An 18,618-nucleotide genomic window follows, 5' to 3' on the forward strand; every position below is an offset into this window, starting at 1 on the left:
TATAAGATAGTGGGAGAGAGTGTGAACAAGGGAATGCTGGGATTTTAGGGTTACTTCTGCTCCAACAGTCCCACCCACAACTCAGAGGTGAATTTCGAATAAGCTTTTGCTGCTCTGCAGGAACTATGTCTTTAATAAAACAATAAATGTAAAAAAAGACAGAGCCCTTTTATTTTGGCTAACTGCATAATTATAAATAAAAGACCACTGGGAACGATTATATAAAAGATAAACAATTTTTTTCCGAGTAGGACCGGCCAGCAAGGCCAAGTTGCCCATATGGTTTAAAAGTGGGCAGAAAATGTGGGTCCTGATTGGGTTTGTCTGAAGTTTCTGTAATGGCCCCTCCTGTGTTCGCCCACATTGGCTTAAGTGGACACTCAGTGGGTACCATGCTACAGTGGAGCTCGCTAGGTCGCTACAGAGAAGCTTACAAGCCCAATATAGTGGAGCTCGCTAGCTAGATACAGTGGTGCTTGCTAGCTAGATACAGCTATGCTTGCTAGCTAGGTACAGCACTTCTTGCTAGCAAGGTACAGTGGTGCGAGTGGAGCTCGCTAGCTAGATACAGCAGTACTTGTTAGCTAGATACAGCAGCGCTTGCTAGCTAGATACAGTGGTGCGAGTGGTACTAGCTAGCCAGATACAGCTGCGCTTACTAGCTAGTATGTTTTTGCTTTCAAGTAGATGCTACATTAATGTAATTGTTTCAAAACTTTTGTTTTCTACCTCATATTTAGCTCAATATATGTGGAAAACTGACAATAATCTTATTTCAGTAGTGCTGGTTAATCTACCCTGAGGTGTAAATAGTTTCAGTCTCTGCTGTAACTGCTCAGCCCTAAATCTTCCTCCTATATCGTCCTGCTGTTAGATTTACTGTTAAATTTAGCCCACAAATTAGTTCAAGAGTAAATGACTGCTAATGGAGTCTTTTATTCATAGTCGAGATGTGACCTTTCCAGAACTGCATCAGCAGGGTACAATCAAAATAAATTCTGCTTGAATTCCTACAATAACAATGTTTACCGGGTTCATTATGAGGGCCGCTAACGACGGAGACCTTTCACCCAGGAGGGAGAAATCTTCAGGGACGTCAGTGTGCTTTGTTTTCTGCACTGTAGAGGGCGTGGTGGCACCAGGGGACCACAGAGGAGGAGGAGGAGGCAGGAGGAGGCATGTTTCCTCTCAGACAGAAGAAAGCACTGCTGTTTGTTCAGTGCCGCAGAGATCAACCTGGAGGAAAAGAGAGAGGGAGGGGGGGCAGCGGCTGGTACTGCAATGCAGATCGTCAAATGAGGAGGCGGAAGAAAGGAGAGAAAGGGGGAGGAGGAGGAGAAGGAGCTCTGCAGAAAACCCGAGGGGAGGTTTCAGGGATTCCCTGATGGATGGAAAAGATCTAGAATGAGAAGCAGCTCCGACGAGTTCAGCGGATCTGAACAGGGAAGATGCAGCTGAAACAGACTGAAGCTGCAGCCCGAGTCATCTGAACTCTGTAATATTTATGAGGCTGTTTGGATTGAGGTTGTTTTGACTAAATGTAGTTTTATTTTTATTAAACGATCACAGGTTAATGTTTGATCTAATTTTGAAGAAACATTTACAACAAATTACATCATCATATTTTAAGATTTATGGTGTTTTCAGACTGGAGAAATGGTTTGGTCCGAACAAAGTACGCTTTGTTCCAGATCGAGTCCTTTAGATTGTGTTTGTTCTGTACTGAGTCTGGGATCTTCCAGAGATTTCTGTTCCAGACCAAAGCTTGTAAACAAAATCACGTGACTAAATATCTCTTCAGTCACTGGCCAACAGTTACGGGGTGGGTCAAAACAAAAAGAGAAAGATGGAGATGCTAATGCTAACGATTGTCTATGGTGGCCGTTTTGGTTCAGTTATTTCACTCCTGGAGCGGATCGCATTCAGACTGAGGAATCTTAGAGAAAACCGAAGTTCAATCCGATTGGAAACGAATCGAGACCACCTTGAAAGATTGGTCTGAGAACAAGGTTCGCTTGCATGTATACAGACTGAAGCTAACTCAGAATCCCCTCTTATTGGTGCTGTCCTAATCTACTAATTCTAAAATCGAGTGCACTAGAACTTTTCCAGAAGTCTTTGCGGAAAACTAGCGTGCGTCGATGCTCACTAGATTGAATTGAACTTTATTAATATCACTGGGATAAATTCAATAAGATCAGATCATTTAGATCAGAGAATATAGACCACAATGCATTGTGGTAGAACCATTTAGAACAAAAAAATTGTTTAAATGTAATTTTTGAATAAACCATTCACATTTTCACCATCAGAACGGAGTCATAAATAAACAGTGTGAAATGTTCGCATTGATTCGATTTTGACTCCATGAAATCGGTGACATCATACCTGGTGTTTAGAAAAAACGAAGAAAAGTGGTGAGCATCGTACCCAAATTGCCTTTAAAATCCAGGGCACTATATAGTCCTGCTCCATATAGTTTTTTTAATAGTTAGGAATTAGGGGGGGTATTCAGACATAGCCGGAAACTTTGTTCTGGATTTTAAAGGGAAACAAACTCTGGACCATGTGTCCAGTCTGAATACACCCATAATCCTTCTGCTAACATAGGCATGTTTACATAAAAGTGGGGTCATCTGGTCCCCATAAGACAATGCACTGGACTTTTTTTTAAAGATTTTTTATATTCACTGATGTCCATTGCAGACATAAGACCCTGTTCACCTTTGCCATGGGAGGAATCACATATCAATATATGGGTCGGGTCATCTGGACCCCATAAGAGAGCACGAGGGCAAAAGAGTAAACATTTCCATTTCGTCCATTTCGGTCCCCCCCCACCCCCCACACTCTCTGTCTATGATCTGTAATGAAGCTGTTTATCCACACTCAGGTGAAGTGTGGAAACCCTAAAGCTACGTTCACACAGCCCTCGGCAAAGCAGGTTCAAATTGCTACTTCTAATGAAAAGTCTGTGTAAACGCGTTTTTTGCATTCAAAACTCTCATGTTTAACTGCAAATGCACATTTCTATGCCCATTTTCGGGCTGTACACACAAAGTGCATGGCTACTGAACGCATGTTGAAAATGAAACCCCGTCAAACTTTGACCAATCAGGTAATTGGATTTGGTAGTGACCACATCCAAGCATGGATGACGTCCTCTAATTCATGGCTGTGCCAACCGTCTGAAAATAAATCATGGAGGTGAATTCATAATTGCGGTTTGTGCCCGTCCAGAATTCTATGACACCAACTCTTTCATATATTGGAATAGATTTGTGAAAGAAAAAGCCTGGGGGAAGATCCACCAGAGTTGGTGACACCAAACCTTTTCCTACTGTAGGTATACCTGACAAGCGCTAGAAAACAAGAGAAGAGTGACTTCCCTGATTTTCCAGTCTGAACACCATAGGCTATACGTGTGTTCAAGAATGCACGTCACATGCTCGGTCTGTCTGTAGCTCCGCTTGTTGCTTTTGGTGGGATAGTGGATCATGATATCCTGTGGTCACAGCCTCTTCAGTGGATCTATTTCCTGGTGAGAATTTAGGTTTGGGGGCAGCAGGGACTTGATGAGACTCACTAGTTTCTCACAACACTTCTATCACCACTGGGAAGAGAGAAACAGGCTGGAAGTCACTCAGACTAGAGATGTGGGAGTTTTCTTTTTTTTTTTTTTTTTGGCAGGGCCACTATGATGGTGGACTTAAGTCATACGAATAAGACGTCCATCCTCTCCCAGGATGGACAGGCGATTTTATCAGGGCTGTTAAAAAGGAACTAGCTTATCTAACTCTACAGCTACATACTTGAATAGAGTTCAGCCAGATAGAACTGTGGCCAAAGGCGAGGTCCACGGCCAAGAACAGGAGCACAGACAGGAGCACCAGGAATCTGAATCTAAAGAGGAACAACATCTGAATCACACTGCACCAAACAGAACCACAGAGAACTAAACATAATAAATAATAAAGAGGAAAGGTAAAGTAAATTAGAATAGAGAACGGAACTCCAGAGCTGATGTGAATAATAATGATGATAGAAAATCTAAAATGAATCTAAACCAACAGGTGCTACAGCAGATTACGCTTGATTATCTTCCAAAAAATACAAGGAATCTGCACTTTTTAGTACCAGGTATTGATCTGAGTCACACTTGTTGGATTTTAGGCTAAAGATCTCCTTATTCTATTTTAGATCAATGAAAATGAACCAATACCAACCATGTATCATATTGTCAATCACTGAGTATGATAGGAATCAGTTGTTCAACTTAACCATGAAACTCCTGGGAAACTGTATCGTTGCTCACCTGACGCCTCTTCTCGCTGTAGTGAGTATGATCTCCACATCTGAAGGGGATGTTTCTCTGTTTCTAAAAACTGAAAGGATAAATCCAAGATAAAGAGCAACAACAAAAATTCTCAAAATTGAAGTATAAAAAAGTTTATTCTTGATTTTTCTTTTACAAATCTTCTTCATCTTGATACAGTTAGATCTCCTGGCTAAAGAGAGTTCAAACATCGTTCAGCAAAAGCTTCATCCACACTCATGCATTCCCATTTCAAAGTTACAGCCTGGAGTCCAAAACACTTCTCAGGTCGTCTTTAGAAACAAATCCATTCATGTTTTTGGAAATGAATCAAAAAATGTTATCTATGATAAGTGAAGACTGAGTCAAAGAGCAACTTTTGTTCTGCTTTATAGTTATTAGTGGAAGACAACAATTGTAAACTTTTGTGCAGGTGAGAAACTTGATGATTGAAAATAGAGTGTTGGGGTTTCATCTCTTCATTTGGAAGCATTGTTTGCAAATTATTCTTGCGAAATCAGAAGAGACACGACAGATGGTTATTGTCAAAAGTGCTTTGAGACGTGACTCAAGTAACTGCTTTAAGACTATCGAAAAACACAAACAAATGTGCTAAAAAGAATAAAGTAGAGTATTTTTACAAGTTCTTTTGCAAAAAAGTAAGTTGGAGATAAATTCTGACTGGTACAATATCGGAAAGTCTGAGAATTGTTAACTGTTGTATTCTGAGAAAAAAACATCTGATTTCTGGTTTTTCAAACTCATTATAGAGCTTAACTTTTGTGTGAACAAATATTCTCTTACTGGGTTGATGTTTTTCCAAAAACATGGTTCCTGTAATTTCAAAATAAAAGCACATCAGAGTGGTTGAAGCCCAGACTTCCTCTCAAGCCGCACCTTCACATTGCACATTTTCAAACAGTGCATATATCATAACGATAAATACTGTTAAAACACAGAAGTGCTCTTCATGCACAGACAACAATCAGGACATACAGGTGAATGGCTGCAGGGGGGGCAAACAAACAAAAAAAAAAAACAATGCCCCCCTGAGACGGTTGAGTAGCAAGGCAGGTTTGATGTCTTTGAACCTCAGCGTCATGCAGCTGAACCAGAACCGCTCTCCACTGAGATCCAGGCTCTCGTTAGTTGCATTGATTGCATATCATTACAACACATTATCACACATTTAGATGATAATTGTGTCAGGAAAGAGGTGTGTGAAATCATCGGCACATTTTTTTTTTTTCTGAAGACACGTTTCCTCTGATTCACACAAATACAGCGTGATGTCGTTAGATTATTACAGTTTCTATGGAAGCGTTTCTCCATTATCATGTTGGCTTTTAATAATTGATCAGCTAACAAAAAATATAAATAAAAATTATCCAACCTGTTTCTCTAAAAGGAAAAGCTGACTGGAGTGATATGTTTGTGAGCAAATCTTAATACATTTAGTTTTTTTCTGAATATTTTCCCTTGAGGAAGTTTTGGTCCATGGATGATCATCTTAAAAAACAAAGTCTAAAGTCCATGCAGACTGTGCTGAACATGTCCGCTGAATGATAAAAAAAATCCCTGCTCTTCCTTGTGCAACACATGGCTGGCATTAAAGAGAAAACATGAAGTGAAATTCTTGGGGCGATCTGCTAATATCGGCATGATCATGATGGTAACTTTGTCCCAAAACGATTTTTCAGGGACTCCATCCACAGTTTTAGGTGTGGGTACCAAGCCCATCCACAGTCCTGAGCAGGTTTGGAGCTGCCAACTGAGTCTCCTCTTCATCCACTTCACTGACATGGAAGAAGACAGGCATCTTAAGTGCAGAACAACACTCCTGATAAACGTTCCCAGTGAGGAAAGTAGATGTTGACGTTTGGAAAACCAAGAGTCCAAGGATCCAAGAAAAACAGTTTCTTTGCAGAAGAAGGGTCCACTTTCCTATGTTGTGGTATTGATATCATGCTGTTGTTGTCATGGTTTCTTTATTTTTATCAAGTGTGTCCATGTTTTGTAACTTGATTGGCGTTTAGGTGTTTTCTTTAGGTTTAAAGAAGATCTTAGCCTAGGGGTCTCAAACTCAACCGCACACTGGGGCCAAAATCCAAAACACACCTTAGGTCGCGGGCCGAACATGTAACTTTTTAATGTGGACCAAACCTCTGGTACCGGTACCCTAGCCCTAGCCTGGTCTGCATCTGGTACTGGAACCAGTACTGACCCACTTCTGGTACAGACTGTCCAGTACCGGGTAAAGGTTAGGCTTAGGATACCAGTGTGGTCCAAGTCCCAGTACCAGACTGGTACCGGTTTGTGGCCGACAGGTTGGGGAGCCTTGATTTAATTGGACATCAAAAAACGACAAGTTAGGGACACCCAAAACGTTGAGGGGTATTTAACCAAATGTCAAATTGTGACGACTTGGGAATGAGAATGTGTTGCACTATGTTACCAGAGCAAGATAACATCAGGCTGTTAATAACAAAATTATAAAATGATGTGGCGGGCCAGATATAATCGCCAAGTGGGCCGGATCTGGCCCCCGGGCCTTGACTTTGACATATGAGTTTTAGCCACATCAAGATGAGTCTGTTGAGGTCGGCTGAATGCTTCCTGGACTCCTCCCTGGGAGGGGTTCTGACTATGTCCCAATGGACGGAGAGCTCAGGGAAGACCCAGGACACTAGAAAGACTATTTTGCTCAACTTTCCAGGGAACACCTCGGAGTCCCCCCAGAGAAGCTGAAGGGAGAGGGAAGTCTGAGCATTTCTATTTTTGCTTTAGTCACAACTGCCTCACAGATGGATATGGGTAAAAACTGGGAAAACCTGTACTGGTCTGCACCAAATTTGAAGAAGTTAGACCGCTCAGAAAGCCTCTAGAGCAGGGGTGTCAAATTCATATTGGTTCAAGGGCCACATTCAACGTGTCTGATCTCAGGTGGGCTGGACCAGTAGAAGCTTTGTTTATGTTTTCAGTTGGAAAAAATGCCTAAAACAACCTATTTGCCAAATCTCTTGACACCTGATTATTTTGATAGCACATTAACAGAGGTGAAGCTGGCAGAGAATCTAAGTGCATCTTACCCAAACGTTGCACGTAGTTGCAAAGAAATGCTGCTTGTTTCTTGATCTCTTGTTAAGCCGGTATTTCTTTTCCTTTGCTTCCCCTAGTGGCGGAATTGCGCAGTGCTGCCATTCCTTTAAATAAGCATAACTTGCCACAGGAATGGGCTTGAAACGTGCTTTTTTTTCCTCCAACATCCTTATTTTTCTTTCTCTTTATGACCTGGACGGATTAAACCTTCTGACAGGCCGGATGCGTCCCACGGTGTGACACCCTTGCTCTAGAGAGAAAATGTGCATGTACATTTTTCTACAGGTTGTAGTGAATGCTTATGCAACACAGAAGGTTACGCGAGGGTGAAGTAGGTGAGACGCAGGTGTGTAGTACAGCCCAATCCCTGCACACTGCACAAGGGGCCCGTAGGTGCTGTTCACGTGATATGAGTGCGCTCCTTGCATGCAGCCTGAATGTTGTGCTACGTTCACACCGGGCTTAGAAACAGGCGTTCAAGCGACCAGTTCCAATTTTTTCAATTAGTTGACTTATCTGATCATTTGTGAAGTGGATATAAAACACACATCTTAACCAGATATTGCATTGGAGACCCTTTTTTTCCCACTTTCAGGCTCTGTTAGGGTGTTGTTATGGTAGCCAGGTCTTCCTAGATCTTTCTGTGACATCACTGATGACCTAGATTAGCACTACTGCGTATGTGTATCAAAGACAATGGCAGACATGGCAATAGAAAGCGTGCACCATAGTTTTGATATGCAAAAAACAAAAGACTAATCAACTATTAAATTAATCGTCCACTATTTCAATAGTCGACATAGACTAATCGACTAATTGTGACAGCCCTACTTCCAATGAAGTACATGTGTTTTGGGCTTCCACATTAAAAACTCCTGTTCACATGTAGCTATGGAAGATTTTAAGTCAGTTTTTTTTTTTGCAGTATTTGTGTGCGATCAGTAAGGAGCCAGTACTTGCACCCTACTAATGACTAGAGTGTGGTGTAAGGACACCGTACGATAGAATCATCCACATGTTGTAACTTCTATTAGCCTTTTGAATGCTTCGCAATTCCCCAACCACACAACATTTTCATGACATCCCTGCCACCTTAAGAGAAGTGCAAGACACACTTATGCTCCTTTGAGATTCAGCTGCTCCTCTCTACATCCTTCCACGGACCCAACAACCCAAAAACATTTGTATGTGGCTAAGGCATTACTACTGGGTCCTGTATGAGCGCTAGAAAACTACCAAAGAAAGATGCTAAAAAAAATCAGCCTGGTCTGGAAGCGGTAGAACAAGGTCCAGTCGATACTGTGTCTCCCAAAACATGACTGATGGATTGGCCAAAACCACAAATGTCAGAGTGGCTGTTTTTACAACAAAACAAAACAAAATAAAACAAACAAAGAAACAGAAGTTAGTACAGGTGAGTGTAAGAGTATCTACATTGTAAGCTGATCAGTAACAATGCATAATCGATTGTCCAAAAACCCTGTAATGCTGCTGCTATTTTCACAGATATTTCCATGATTGAGCAGGAAGAGAGCAAACAGCAAAGTCCGTATGAGGCCAAACTTCCCAAAGTGCTCTGAAAGGAAATTCAAATTCCACTTTAGTGTCTTTAACTGGCTTTTTCTCTCTCACAGTTGATTCCTTCACATTCACTGACGATAGAAAACAAGACCGCGGTGAAAAGTTAAGGTTTTGAAGTCTGTGCACAGTGTTCAGCTCTAGAAAGTACGGACATTCATTTGTGATCATTTGTATGAACTGAAAATGGTCCATTTAGTTTAGAGAACGTCCGTGTTTGGATTGAAACTACAAAGAGACGCTAATGGACATGAGATGCTGAGATATGAAGTGGAACAGTCCGACAATGCTAACCTCGACCAGCGATGGAGGCCTCATTGCTTCAGGGGCAGAGGGTTTAGAACAGCTAAGCAGGCTTCGTCAGAGAAAAAAAGGCATCAAATAAACGGTCATAGAAAATGCCCTTCGTCACAGTGCCAGAGTCCAGGTCAAACGACGGTAAAGCCAACACTTATTGCTGATAGGAGGTGGAGGTGGGACAGTCTCAAACTCTCCTGAGAATAAAGGTGCAAGCAGAACTGAGACGACGCCTAAAGCAAAAATAATAAGACTAATCGTTTCAGTTCCAGTCAGTTCAAACTGTTGAGTGCAACAAACATCAGAGTTCATGTTCTTTGTTGACATCTGGAGACTCAGTGGTTCAAGTTTGATTCCCTCAGACTTCAGGTCCATTTCAGCTAAGAGATAAGCCCTCAACACATGGAAGCTGGAGCACATCTATGTTAAGATAGGCTGTCTTTATCGGAATCTGGGGAAGGAGGTCGAGAAGCTTCAAAAAAACAGCCAGACGACTTCCTGGATTTGAGAATTCCGAGCAGCTCGGCGAGCTGAGTCTCCAGCGTCGCCATGCGGCTGTTAAGAGATTTGATGTCTGCTCGTAGTTCTTGTTTCAGCTCTAGGAACGAGGCTTGCAGGCTCTGCTCTGGTATGGAACAGAAAACCTTCTTCTCCTCAGACTGGACTGGACTTCTCTCCTGAGGAGTCCGGGCATCGCCGACATTGTCTAAGCGGAGGTCGCTCTTGGTGATGCCGCTGTCGCAGGAGTCGGTTTTCTTCAGGGACATTTCATCCTGAGACTTAGTTCTATCGGGCAGCGTTTCCATGGACTCCGCCTTGGAGACGCTGCTCCACGATTCAGCTTTCACCACCGACTCCTTGAACCGCCCCCAACCTTTAGCTTTAGGCGGCTCCACAGACTTGCATCCAGCTAAGTTACCATTTTGGACCACGGAGGTTTGGAGAATGACTCGGTTGGCGCTCCGGCATGAAAGCGATGCTGTGGATGATGCAGAGGTGGTGGGTGTGTCTGCGCTCTCGGTTACCATGGCAATACTGGTGGAAGCCAGTATTTGCGGCCCTCTCGGCTCCGTTTGAGTCACACCTTTCTCCACATCGCCGGTACCCAAACAGACGCGCTCCGCAGCGAGCCGAGCCTCCCTCTGCTGCCGGAACCGTTGGAAGAGCCGGCGAACCGGATGGTCAGGAGGAAGATTCAGAGGAGCTTCATCTTTTCTTTTCAGCTTTTCCTCTTCTTCACGTTTCACATCAGCGATCTTACGGAAGACAATCTGTTGAAAAAAAAATGAAAAAAAAACAAATATTTTAAAACCTAAAGAAAGAGACCTGAAGCTAAAGAACAATGGTTGTGTATGACATATTTAACATTTTGAAGACTAAAAGACATGAAATAACAATAACTTAATATACTGTAAGCTTCGGTTCCAGCAAATTAAGGGGGCGGAGTTTGAGTGCACCATATTCAGTTCCAACAAAGACCCCCCCCCACCTTTCTATTAACGTGTTCTTGATAATCCTCTATTTTTCTGTTGTTAATTAAAATGGCCAATCACATAACTCAATAAAAGTAGGTGGAGCCTGCTGGTCCCCATGTCTAATGTTCAAAATGTTTTACTGACAGATTTGGTGGCTTTCAAGAAGTAGGGGTGTGGTCTTCTGACAAGCTCACTCCTGATTGGTGAAATTGGCTGCTATAGAAGGGAGGACTCGGACAAACTTGGACCAAGCAGTGATTATCAGAGTTGTCTATCTCCAAAATGACACAGACCATATTGTGAAAAAATGGCAACTGAATGGACTTTGGTTGAAGCCATAAATGTACTGTTTTCTATGGGTGACGTGACACTGACTGATAAAAATGTCCGAGACTTCCAAAAAAAAAGCTATGCAGAAACTTTTAAACATGGCTTGATGTTTTGTGTGTAAAGTCAGGGCAGCTGCTGTTTTTCATTCAGCTGCTGTAACGTGTGACCTGCCTGGGCTCTGAGCGCTGTGACCGCGCAGACACAGCCCTCTGATGGTTTGGAGGCGAGAGCTGCTCTGGCAGGTCGTTTCTTTTCTCCACCACCATTATATTGCACAGCCAAGCAGAACAGGACGCGGAGGCCTTCCAATCGATTTACAGCAGGGGGAATGGACCAAAGCAATGAACTAACCAGGAGAAAGAGGGAGAAGCTGCTGGCCAAAATTACAGATTTATTTTAATAGCTTTTTCTCCAACTCATCTAATACATTTTATCTGTCAAAAATTACTGGTGTCTTCAGAGAAGCTCCTCCATCATTTTAGAGGCTGGTGTGTTGTTTTCACTGAAGGTAATAGCTGAGTCAAATCTAATAAACAACTGACGTTTTAACCTGAAGACTAATTAAAATGTTTATTTGTCATTTAAGAAGAGCAGTTATAACAGCTATGAATGACAGACAAAAGGAATTTACAGTTTATGTATATATTTGATTACATAACTAATCTCTAAATGTTTGCTTTTCTCCAGTTTTTACCTTTAAAACCCATTAAAATTAAAATTGTTTTAGTTTTTTAACAGGTTCTTGTAACACTTTTCTCATCAAATTTGACATATATGTGTTTCTGAGTATTTCTTTATTGTGGTGAATCAGGGGTGGATAAAAATTTTATTTTTGTTAACGTTTGGTAATGTTAGCACTTGTGAGGGGCTGTAAGCTAGCAGGAGACTGTGTAAACAAAGGGATGATGGGATATCAACAGAGGCTTAGTTCCTCCTCAACAGTCACACCCACAACTCAGACTCAAACCTCTGATGAATTTCTGCCACACAGCTAAAAACCGCACAGGCTTTTTGATTTTGCCTAAAAACAGCAACATCATATACAAAAAAATAAATAAAATGAACTAGTCTTCTATCAGAAAACGTTTCTGTAAACAAAACAGAACAGAATATCTTTTGACATATCAACAGTTTAGAAAGTTAAACATGAAAAAATTTGATTGTTCAACTCAATTTTTACCCCAACATACAGAGGTTTTAAAATTATTTTTGAGAATAATAAACACATGAGTGCTAAGATGACAGTAGGATAAAGATGGTTTGACTGTTGTGTTTTAGAGGAATTTTCTTGCACAGAGATGCTACTTTAGACGTATGTAACGCCCCTTGTGGCTGAAAGTAAAATGAAAAAAATGAGTCAAGGGTCAAAATTATTGAAAATGTATTTACATTTTTTTTTTTATTTTTATTACTTTCTGATTCCCGGTCTTTTAATAGGGTTTAAATAAATAACTGTGTCTATTTAAAGAGTAACTTTTAAAGACCCACTCAAATGAAAATTGTGTTTTTAACGTGTTCCTGTGGCAGTTTTCTCATGATGGAGGACATGTATGAAGAAAATTAATTATAACGCTGTTTTTTTAATTAAAACAATTGTAAAGTAAAATTATATTATTTTTTTTTTACATTTTAGATAAAAACATTATTAAAAACCTTTAACATTATTCTCATCAAAACTTAAAAGACTAATTGGGAACAAATAATCTAATCAAATAATCTAAAACTGGAAACTTCCTACCTCCAACACATGAGTTGGTGGTCCAGTAGGAGTATTAATTAACCAAAAACGGAACCGTGATGGCAGATCCTTTTGTTAAATTTGAGCCAACCTGATTACAGAAATGATTATTTCAGAGGAACCGTTTCAGAACAAAGGCAGACTGGATGGTTTGTCCCTGAAGCATCAGTTAAAGTTTGAACAGAGAAGCGTGTTTGAACACAGCAGTCTGTCATCACCTCTTCACTGTCGGCTTCAGTCGCACCTGCACTGAGAACACAGCTGCTTACGTAAGTCTGACTACAAGACTCATCAGAGAGCTGCAGCTCAGCTGCAGGTCACGAAACCAAAAAGATCTCATGTTTTTATTCTGATATCAGGAGGGTTGAGTTTTACACAGTCTGTGATGTCTGAGTTAGTTTTTATTGCATGAATATACTTCAAAGAGCAACCCAGGAAAAAAAGTGTTGTACCCATTTATGCTTAGGTTAAAATAGATTATTGTTTAAACAAAATCATTAAAATACATTTTTGACCCCCCCAAAAAAAAGTATTTTCTGAGTTTATAACAAAAATTCAGACTTGGATTTTTCAAAAAGAGGCAAAACCTAAACATTTCAAATATCTGTATTCTGGGGCTGAATGTCACTTTTATCCACAAGTACAAAATTGAAATCATTATTTAATTCAAACATTTTATTTAAAAAAATGTTTAGACAACTAGTGACATAAACTAAACATAACTGAAACCTCTACGGCTATAATTACTACAATTTCTGTCATAAAAATGTTCCTTCAAAGCAGATTTTGCCAGAAAAAGATAAATCCCTTTAAAGTTTAACAGATATAAATTACATTAAAAAGTGAGGTTGCAGAACAAAAACAATCCTATCACACCTTCAAAGCTTTGACAGAATGCTTTACAGGATATTAAATATGTTCTTAGAAAACAGAACAATGAAGAGAAGATTGCAGGCAAAAAAAGAAAAAAAAACTAAAATGTTGGCAGAGAAGCAAAGTGTTCAGTTTTGATGTATTTGAATTTAGCTCTTCTTTTGATCAATTACTGGGAGGGAAATGCCTTCACAGTCAGTCAGACGCTGGTGTAGAGATGTTAAACCCCGTCTGTCTTTATGCACATTGTGTTTGAGTGAACATTTTATGGGGTTTGTGTTGTTTGTGGGTCCTCCAGACAACAGTTTCCCACTGGAGAACCAGGACAACTAAAGTTAATGTCTGATGAGCTGCTGCGATAACTACCATCTCCCTCCATCATCAGGTAACATTAACACAGTAGAACCCATTCCAGAGCTGTTCCTGTTTGTGATTGACCCCTCCCCTGAAGAAAGAGGTGACCCCCTCTGTGGTGCGCTCTGACTCACCCTCTTCCTCAGGTTGTAGGTCAGCACCAGGTTTCTGGCAAAGTGGTTTGCAAAGTTGGAGTAGAACTCCAGAACCTTCTGCAGCTCGTCGCGTTTGATGACGTGGAGGTCGCAGTAGGTCAGCGCTCGGACGTTCGCGCAGGACTGAGCCAGAGTCATCTCCTTCCAGAACACGTCCCCGAACACGTCCCCTTTCCCTGCAAACACACAAACACACACCACTGTGTGGGTGAAATGTAACCAAGAGTGAACAAATCTGCAGAAGGAACTTTAGAGAACACACATTTTGAGAAGAAATCCTCATTTCTCACCGATTAATTGTGAGGTCACAGTGAAAATTTAAATAAAGCTGTGTTTTCCATGCTGGAACATCAGTAACCGTAAACTTTATTATGGTCCTTTTAGTCAAAATCCCAAAGCCTGTGTCCTTTTCTACGACATTTTAAGACACACAGCCGTACAGTTTTGAGTCAGATGGCAGCTCAGACGAGGAAAATGAAGACGTTAATGGATCTGCACTGGATGCTGGATATCCCGTGGCAGTTGCTGCGTCACAAACCTGAGCTTTTACAAACCTCAGAAATGCTGTTTTTAATCTCAATTAAATTTTACGTATGTCCTCCATCATTAGGAAAATGCTACAGGAATATGTTAAAAACATGATTTTGATTGGAGCGGCTCTTCATTCATTATGGGATGGCCACAGGAGCTAAGACTTGGTGGCAAAGTGTGAAATTTGGCAATTTTTACACAATATGGGAAAAAAAACGTCATGAAATTCCACATGCATGTGGCTAACTGAAGTCTACAACCACAACTGAAGTTTTGCTAATATTTGACTGGAAAGAAGCTGCCATCTTGAATTTGAAAAAAATAATAAGTATTTTTGTGCCTTCTACAAATTTAAATTCCTTTTAGGGTTTCCGTCTACAGAGCCCCTAAAGGGACAATGAAGTAAAAAAAAAAATTTTTTTTTACTTACATTTTTTGAAAAAATAAAATAAAATAAATATCAAACTTTGATGTCCCTTAGGGGCTTTGTATCGATCTATATTCTCTCAAATATTTTTCTGAAGCTACTTGGGGAAAAAGAAATGTTGGTTTTAAGCTAGATACTGAACAGTGTTAGCGTGTCAAACTCCCAAAAGTGGCGTTTTCCTGTTGCTCACATTTTTTGCTGATTCTTCTAAAAATTACAGGAATGTTTTATCCCAGTCCACCAATTCATAAAACCGTTGCTGTGGAGGTAGAACAATCAGAAAAAAAGAAAATGTTTTTGTGCAGCTCTGACCAGGGTGGCAGGGGCAAAGAGGGGGACTAAGGCGCGTGACAGCTAGTGAGGGCGAGTCAAAGGGGGCGGCGAGGGCGGGTATCACCAGTGGGACACTCGGAGCTTTAATGTTGATTGTATTTGTAATGAGTTACGTTGTGTGCTGATTGGATTTAAGCAATGAAATTAAGCTAAGAAATACAAATAAGAAGCTCTGAAATACACCAAATGTGATTATCTAAAAACAAGGTCTTATTTCAGGAATCGCCAGATTGTGAGACAGGAATTCAACATCAGCCAAACCTACTGGCTCTCCTGTAAATGTGAGGAGGTGAAAGTCCACGAGAAGTTAGAAAATGAACCGAGTGAAGGAACGAAAATTAAACTGGTATTTGTACACAGCAGGAACACGGAGAGCGGGAAAACAGCTGTGCTGTGAAGTAGAGCATAGCTGAACACAAGCAGAGACTTTGGTGGTGAGGAGGAGGAAAAGGACTGATAGTGAAAAATGTGTTTGAGAAAATGCTCTTGATGGATGGAGAGGAGGGATGTATCGCCACAGAGACAGGAAACGGCAGGATTATCCAAACTAAGTGAGATGAAGTCACGTTAATTGTTCAGTAAATGTCCTGACACACTCCTCATGTACACAACAATTCCCAAACTTACAAAATATTAAAATATATGTCACTAAAATATTTCTCTTTTGAAGTCAAATGGCACAAAAAATGTGCTAAGAGAGACAATCATCCTGATTTGCTCTTTTTTTACTTAAGTTGATAACAGTGATAAACAGAAAACATCAAACATGTTGTCGGTTTCTGAGCGTCTAACTCCACCCCAACACCGACTGAACTAAATCCAGTTATCTGTTTTATATCTGCTTTCTTCTGAACCCTCACAGCGTCTTTAATAAAGAGAGAGAGTGGAAGATGCTGACACAATTCCGAGTGATAGAAAGGAACTTTCCATGTTGAGATACACAATAACTGCATCATGAATCCTTTTGAACAAGAAAAAACATGTCAAAAACTGGAGATCATTTTGTCAAGTTTATACAAGTTTCTTGCATAACAGAAATGTCAGCCTCAAATAATGTGAGTTCATCTGCATAAAATAAAACCTTTTAATTTATTGATTGTTGCTTCATTTGTTTTAATGCATTTGTCAACTTAGACTAAATGAGAATAATGAATATAAGTGAGATTGTTATTAAATGTTTTTGTTCACAGAACCATCATCAGGTTTGCAGCTGAAACATCAGAGATCATTAAGAGTTCCAGTCATGATTTGTTGTTTTCCAGTCAGTTTCTCCGTTTTCTTTTCTTTTTACTTTTAATCATCTCAGTTTTGTATCTCGTTTTGATCTCAGCTCAGCGGATCTTATATCTTTCTGTGTTTCCATTTTCTGCCTTCTTCCTTTTCATCTGCTGCAAAACTTGTTTTCTTTTTTCCTCACATGTTAAATCTGCCTTTCTGTGCTGCAGGACTCGACACTCTTTACTTTGTTGGAATAAACCAAACCCAACATTAAAGTTTACCATCAGTCTCCACATTAACTGTAGAATGTATAAAATCTGTGACAACAGAAGGAAAGCTGATTTACTGCGAGAAACCTTCTGGCTTCGTGTGGTAGAGGAACGGAGGTTTGAGTTGGTTTTCCTGGACAATTTGGTAAACATTAGTTGTGTTTCTTTCTGTGTTAGACCCAGTGATGCTAATAAGTGAACAAACCTTAAATTAACATTTCCCTGTGATAACATTATTTTTATATCTTCATCATTTTTGTCTAAGCCAATTTAGTATTGAATCCTGGTTTGAATTCAATTCTGACTTTCATTGGTTACAAATAATAGAATGTTTATTCATTGCTACTTTTGTGAGATTCAAGTTATCTCTTTGACCATTGTGAGTTTTTCCTTCATTAACCAACAAAAAACAATTTTGTATATGTGTTAAAACAACACAAACTACAGATGGTCTGAAAAAGGATTCATTTACATGTAAAAAAAAAAAACAAAACTAATATTTTGTCTTTAAAATGAACTCTCCATGTGGTGAGATATTTATTTATCACTTCGTTTCAAAGTTAAATATAAAGTAGAGGTGTTTGTTTCCCTTACATGATTCAATAGGTATCTTCATAGATGATGCAAGAATTGATCAGAAAAAGATTAAATTAACTTTGTAGCAATCTGATACTGCCCAATTATTTTACCAAAATGGAAACAAGATGTTTATTTTTCATTCAGCAATTTAATACTGTAGATAAAAATGTATTTTAACAGAGAAACTTCTTTTATCTATTTTAAACAACAAAACAAAAATGTCTTAAAAAACAGCTTTAAACATAAAAACCTGTATTTTAAGTCACAAGCTGTGTTTTCATTACACATGTGAGCAAGTCTTTATTGAAATTCTAAAAATGAGGGGGAAAAATTGCAATTACATGTTTTTATTAAATCATAATTATGCAAATAAACATAAACCCACCCACCAGACACTTAAGAACTGCACAGAACCTCACTCAGTGTGAAGTATTGTTTGTGCCACACTGCCAGCATTACTGAGCGTTTCTCTCTGGACCTGATCTTCTGTGTTTCTGAGCCGGTTTTATCACTGATTGCTTGATGTCTGTCCTGACCCTCGCCTGAACCCTGACTACTCTACTCTCTTCTTTGATGATCCCATGCTTGTGATTGACCTCTGCCTATCTGACCCTCATTTAGCTTTGTGGACTTTTGTCTGTGCTAAGTTCCTGTCTGAACTAATAAACCTGCTGCACATGGAACCAGCTGTCTGCCCGTTTGTGACAGATACTCGACAAAAACCACCTCCTCCAAACGTAGAAAAACTTTTTTTTTTGGATAAATGCAAGTTTTTTCTAAATTGACATGTTCCCATTCAATGGAAACACACCTTCTGTGGTTTCCCTTCAGCCAAATGTAACTGAAACCAAATTTGTCAAATTGATCTTCACTCTGAAAATCAAAATGGACTAATCAGATAAAATCTGCTTCTAGTTTATTTTTGTTTTTCTTGTGGAAAATGTCATATTTACTGGAAAAAGATTCTACTTTCTAAACCTGTTGCTTGTGTTCTCACTACACAGATATTAAAAAAAAAAATAGATATTGAACTGAATTCCATGGAAT

The 18,618-nt window shown here is 39.8% G+C and overlaps 1 protein-coding gene across 1 annotated transcript in view; it reads right to left on the reverse strand.

The window, feature by feature from the left end:
• Window positions 1–4,433: 4,433 nt before the first annotated feature.
• kcnh1b (potassium voltage-gated channel, subfamily H (eag-related), member 1b) overlaps window positions 4,434–18,618 on the reverse strand; it is a 54,713-nt gene continuing 40,528 nt past the window's right edge. The window contains exons 10-11 of the mRNA XM_024290035.2: window positions 14,194–14,390; window positions 4,434–10,560 (exon numbers count right to left, since the gene is read on the reverse strand). Of these exons, the coding sequence (XP_024145803.1) occupies window positions 9,715–10,560; window positions 14,194–14,390 (1,043 nt within the window). The 3' untranslated portion in view covers window positions 4,434–9,714. The remainder of the gene's footprint in view (window positions 10,561–14,193; window positions 14,391–18,618) is intronic.

The sequence above is a fragment of the Oryzias melastigma genome, linkage group LG1, assembly GCF_002922805.2.
Source record: "Oryzias melastigma strain HK-1 linkage group LG1, ASM292280v2, whole genome shotgun sequence".
Lineage (NCBI taxonomy): Eukaryota > Metazoa > Chordata > Actinopteri > Beloniformes > Adrianichthyidae > Oryzias > Oryzias melastigma.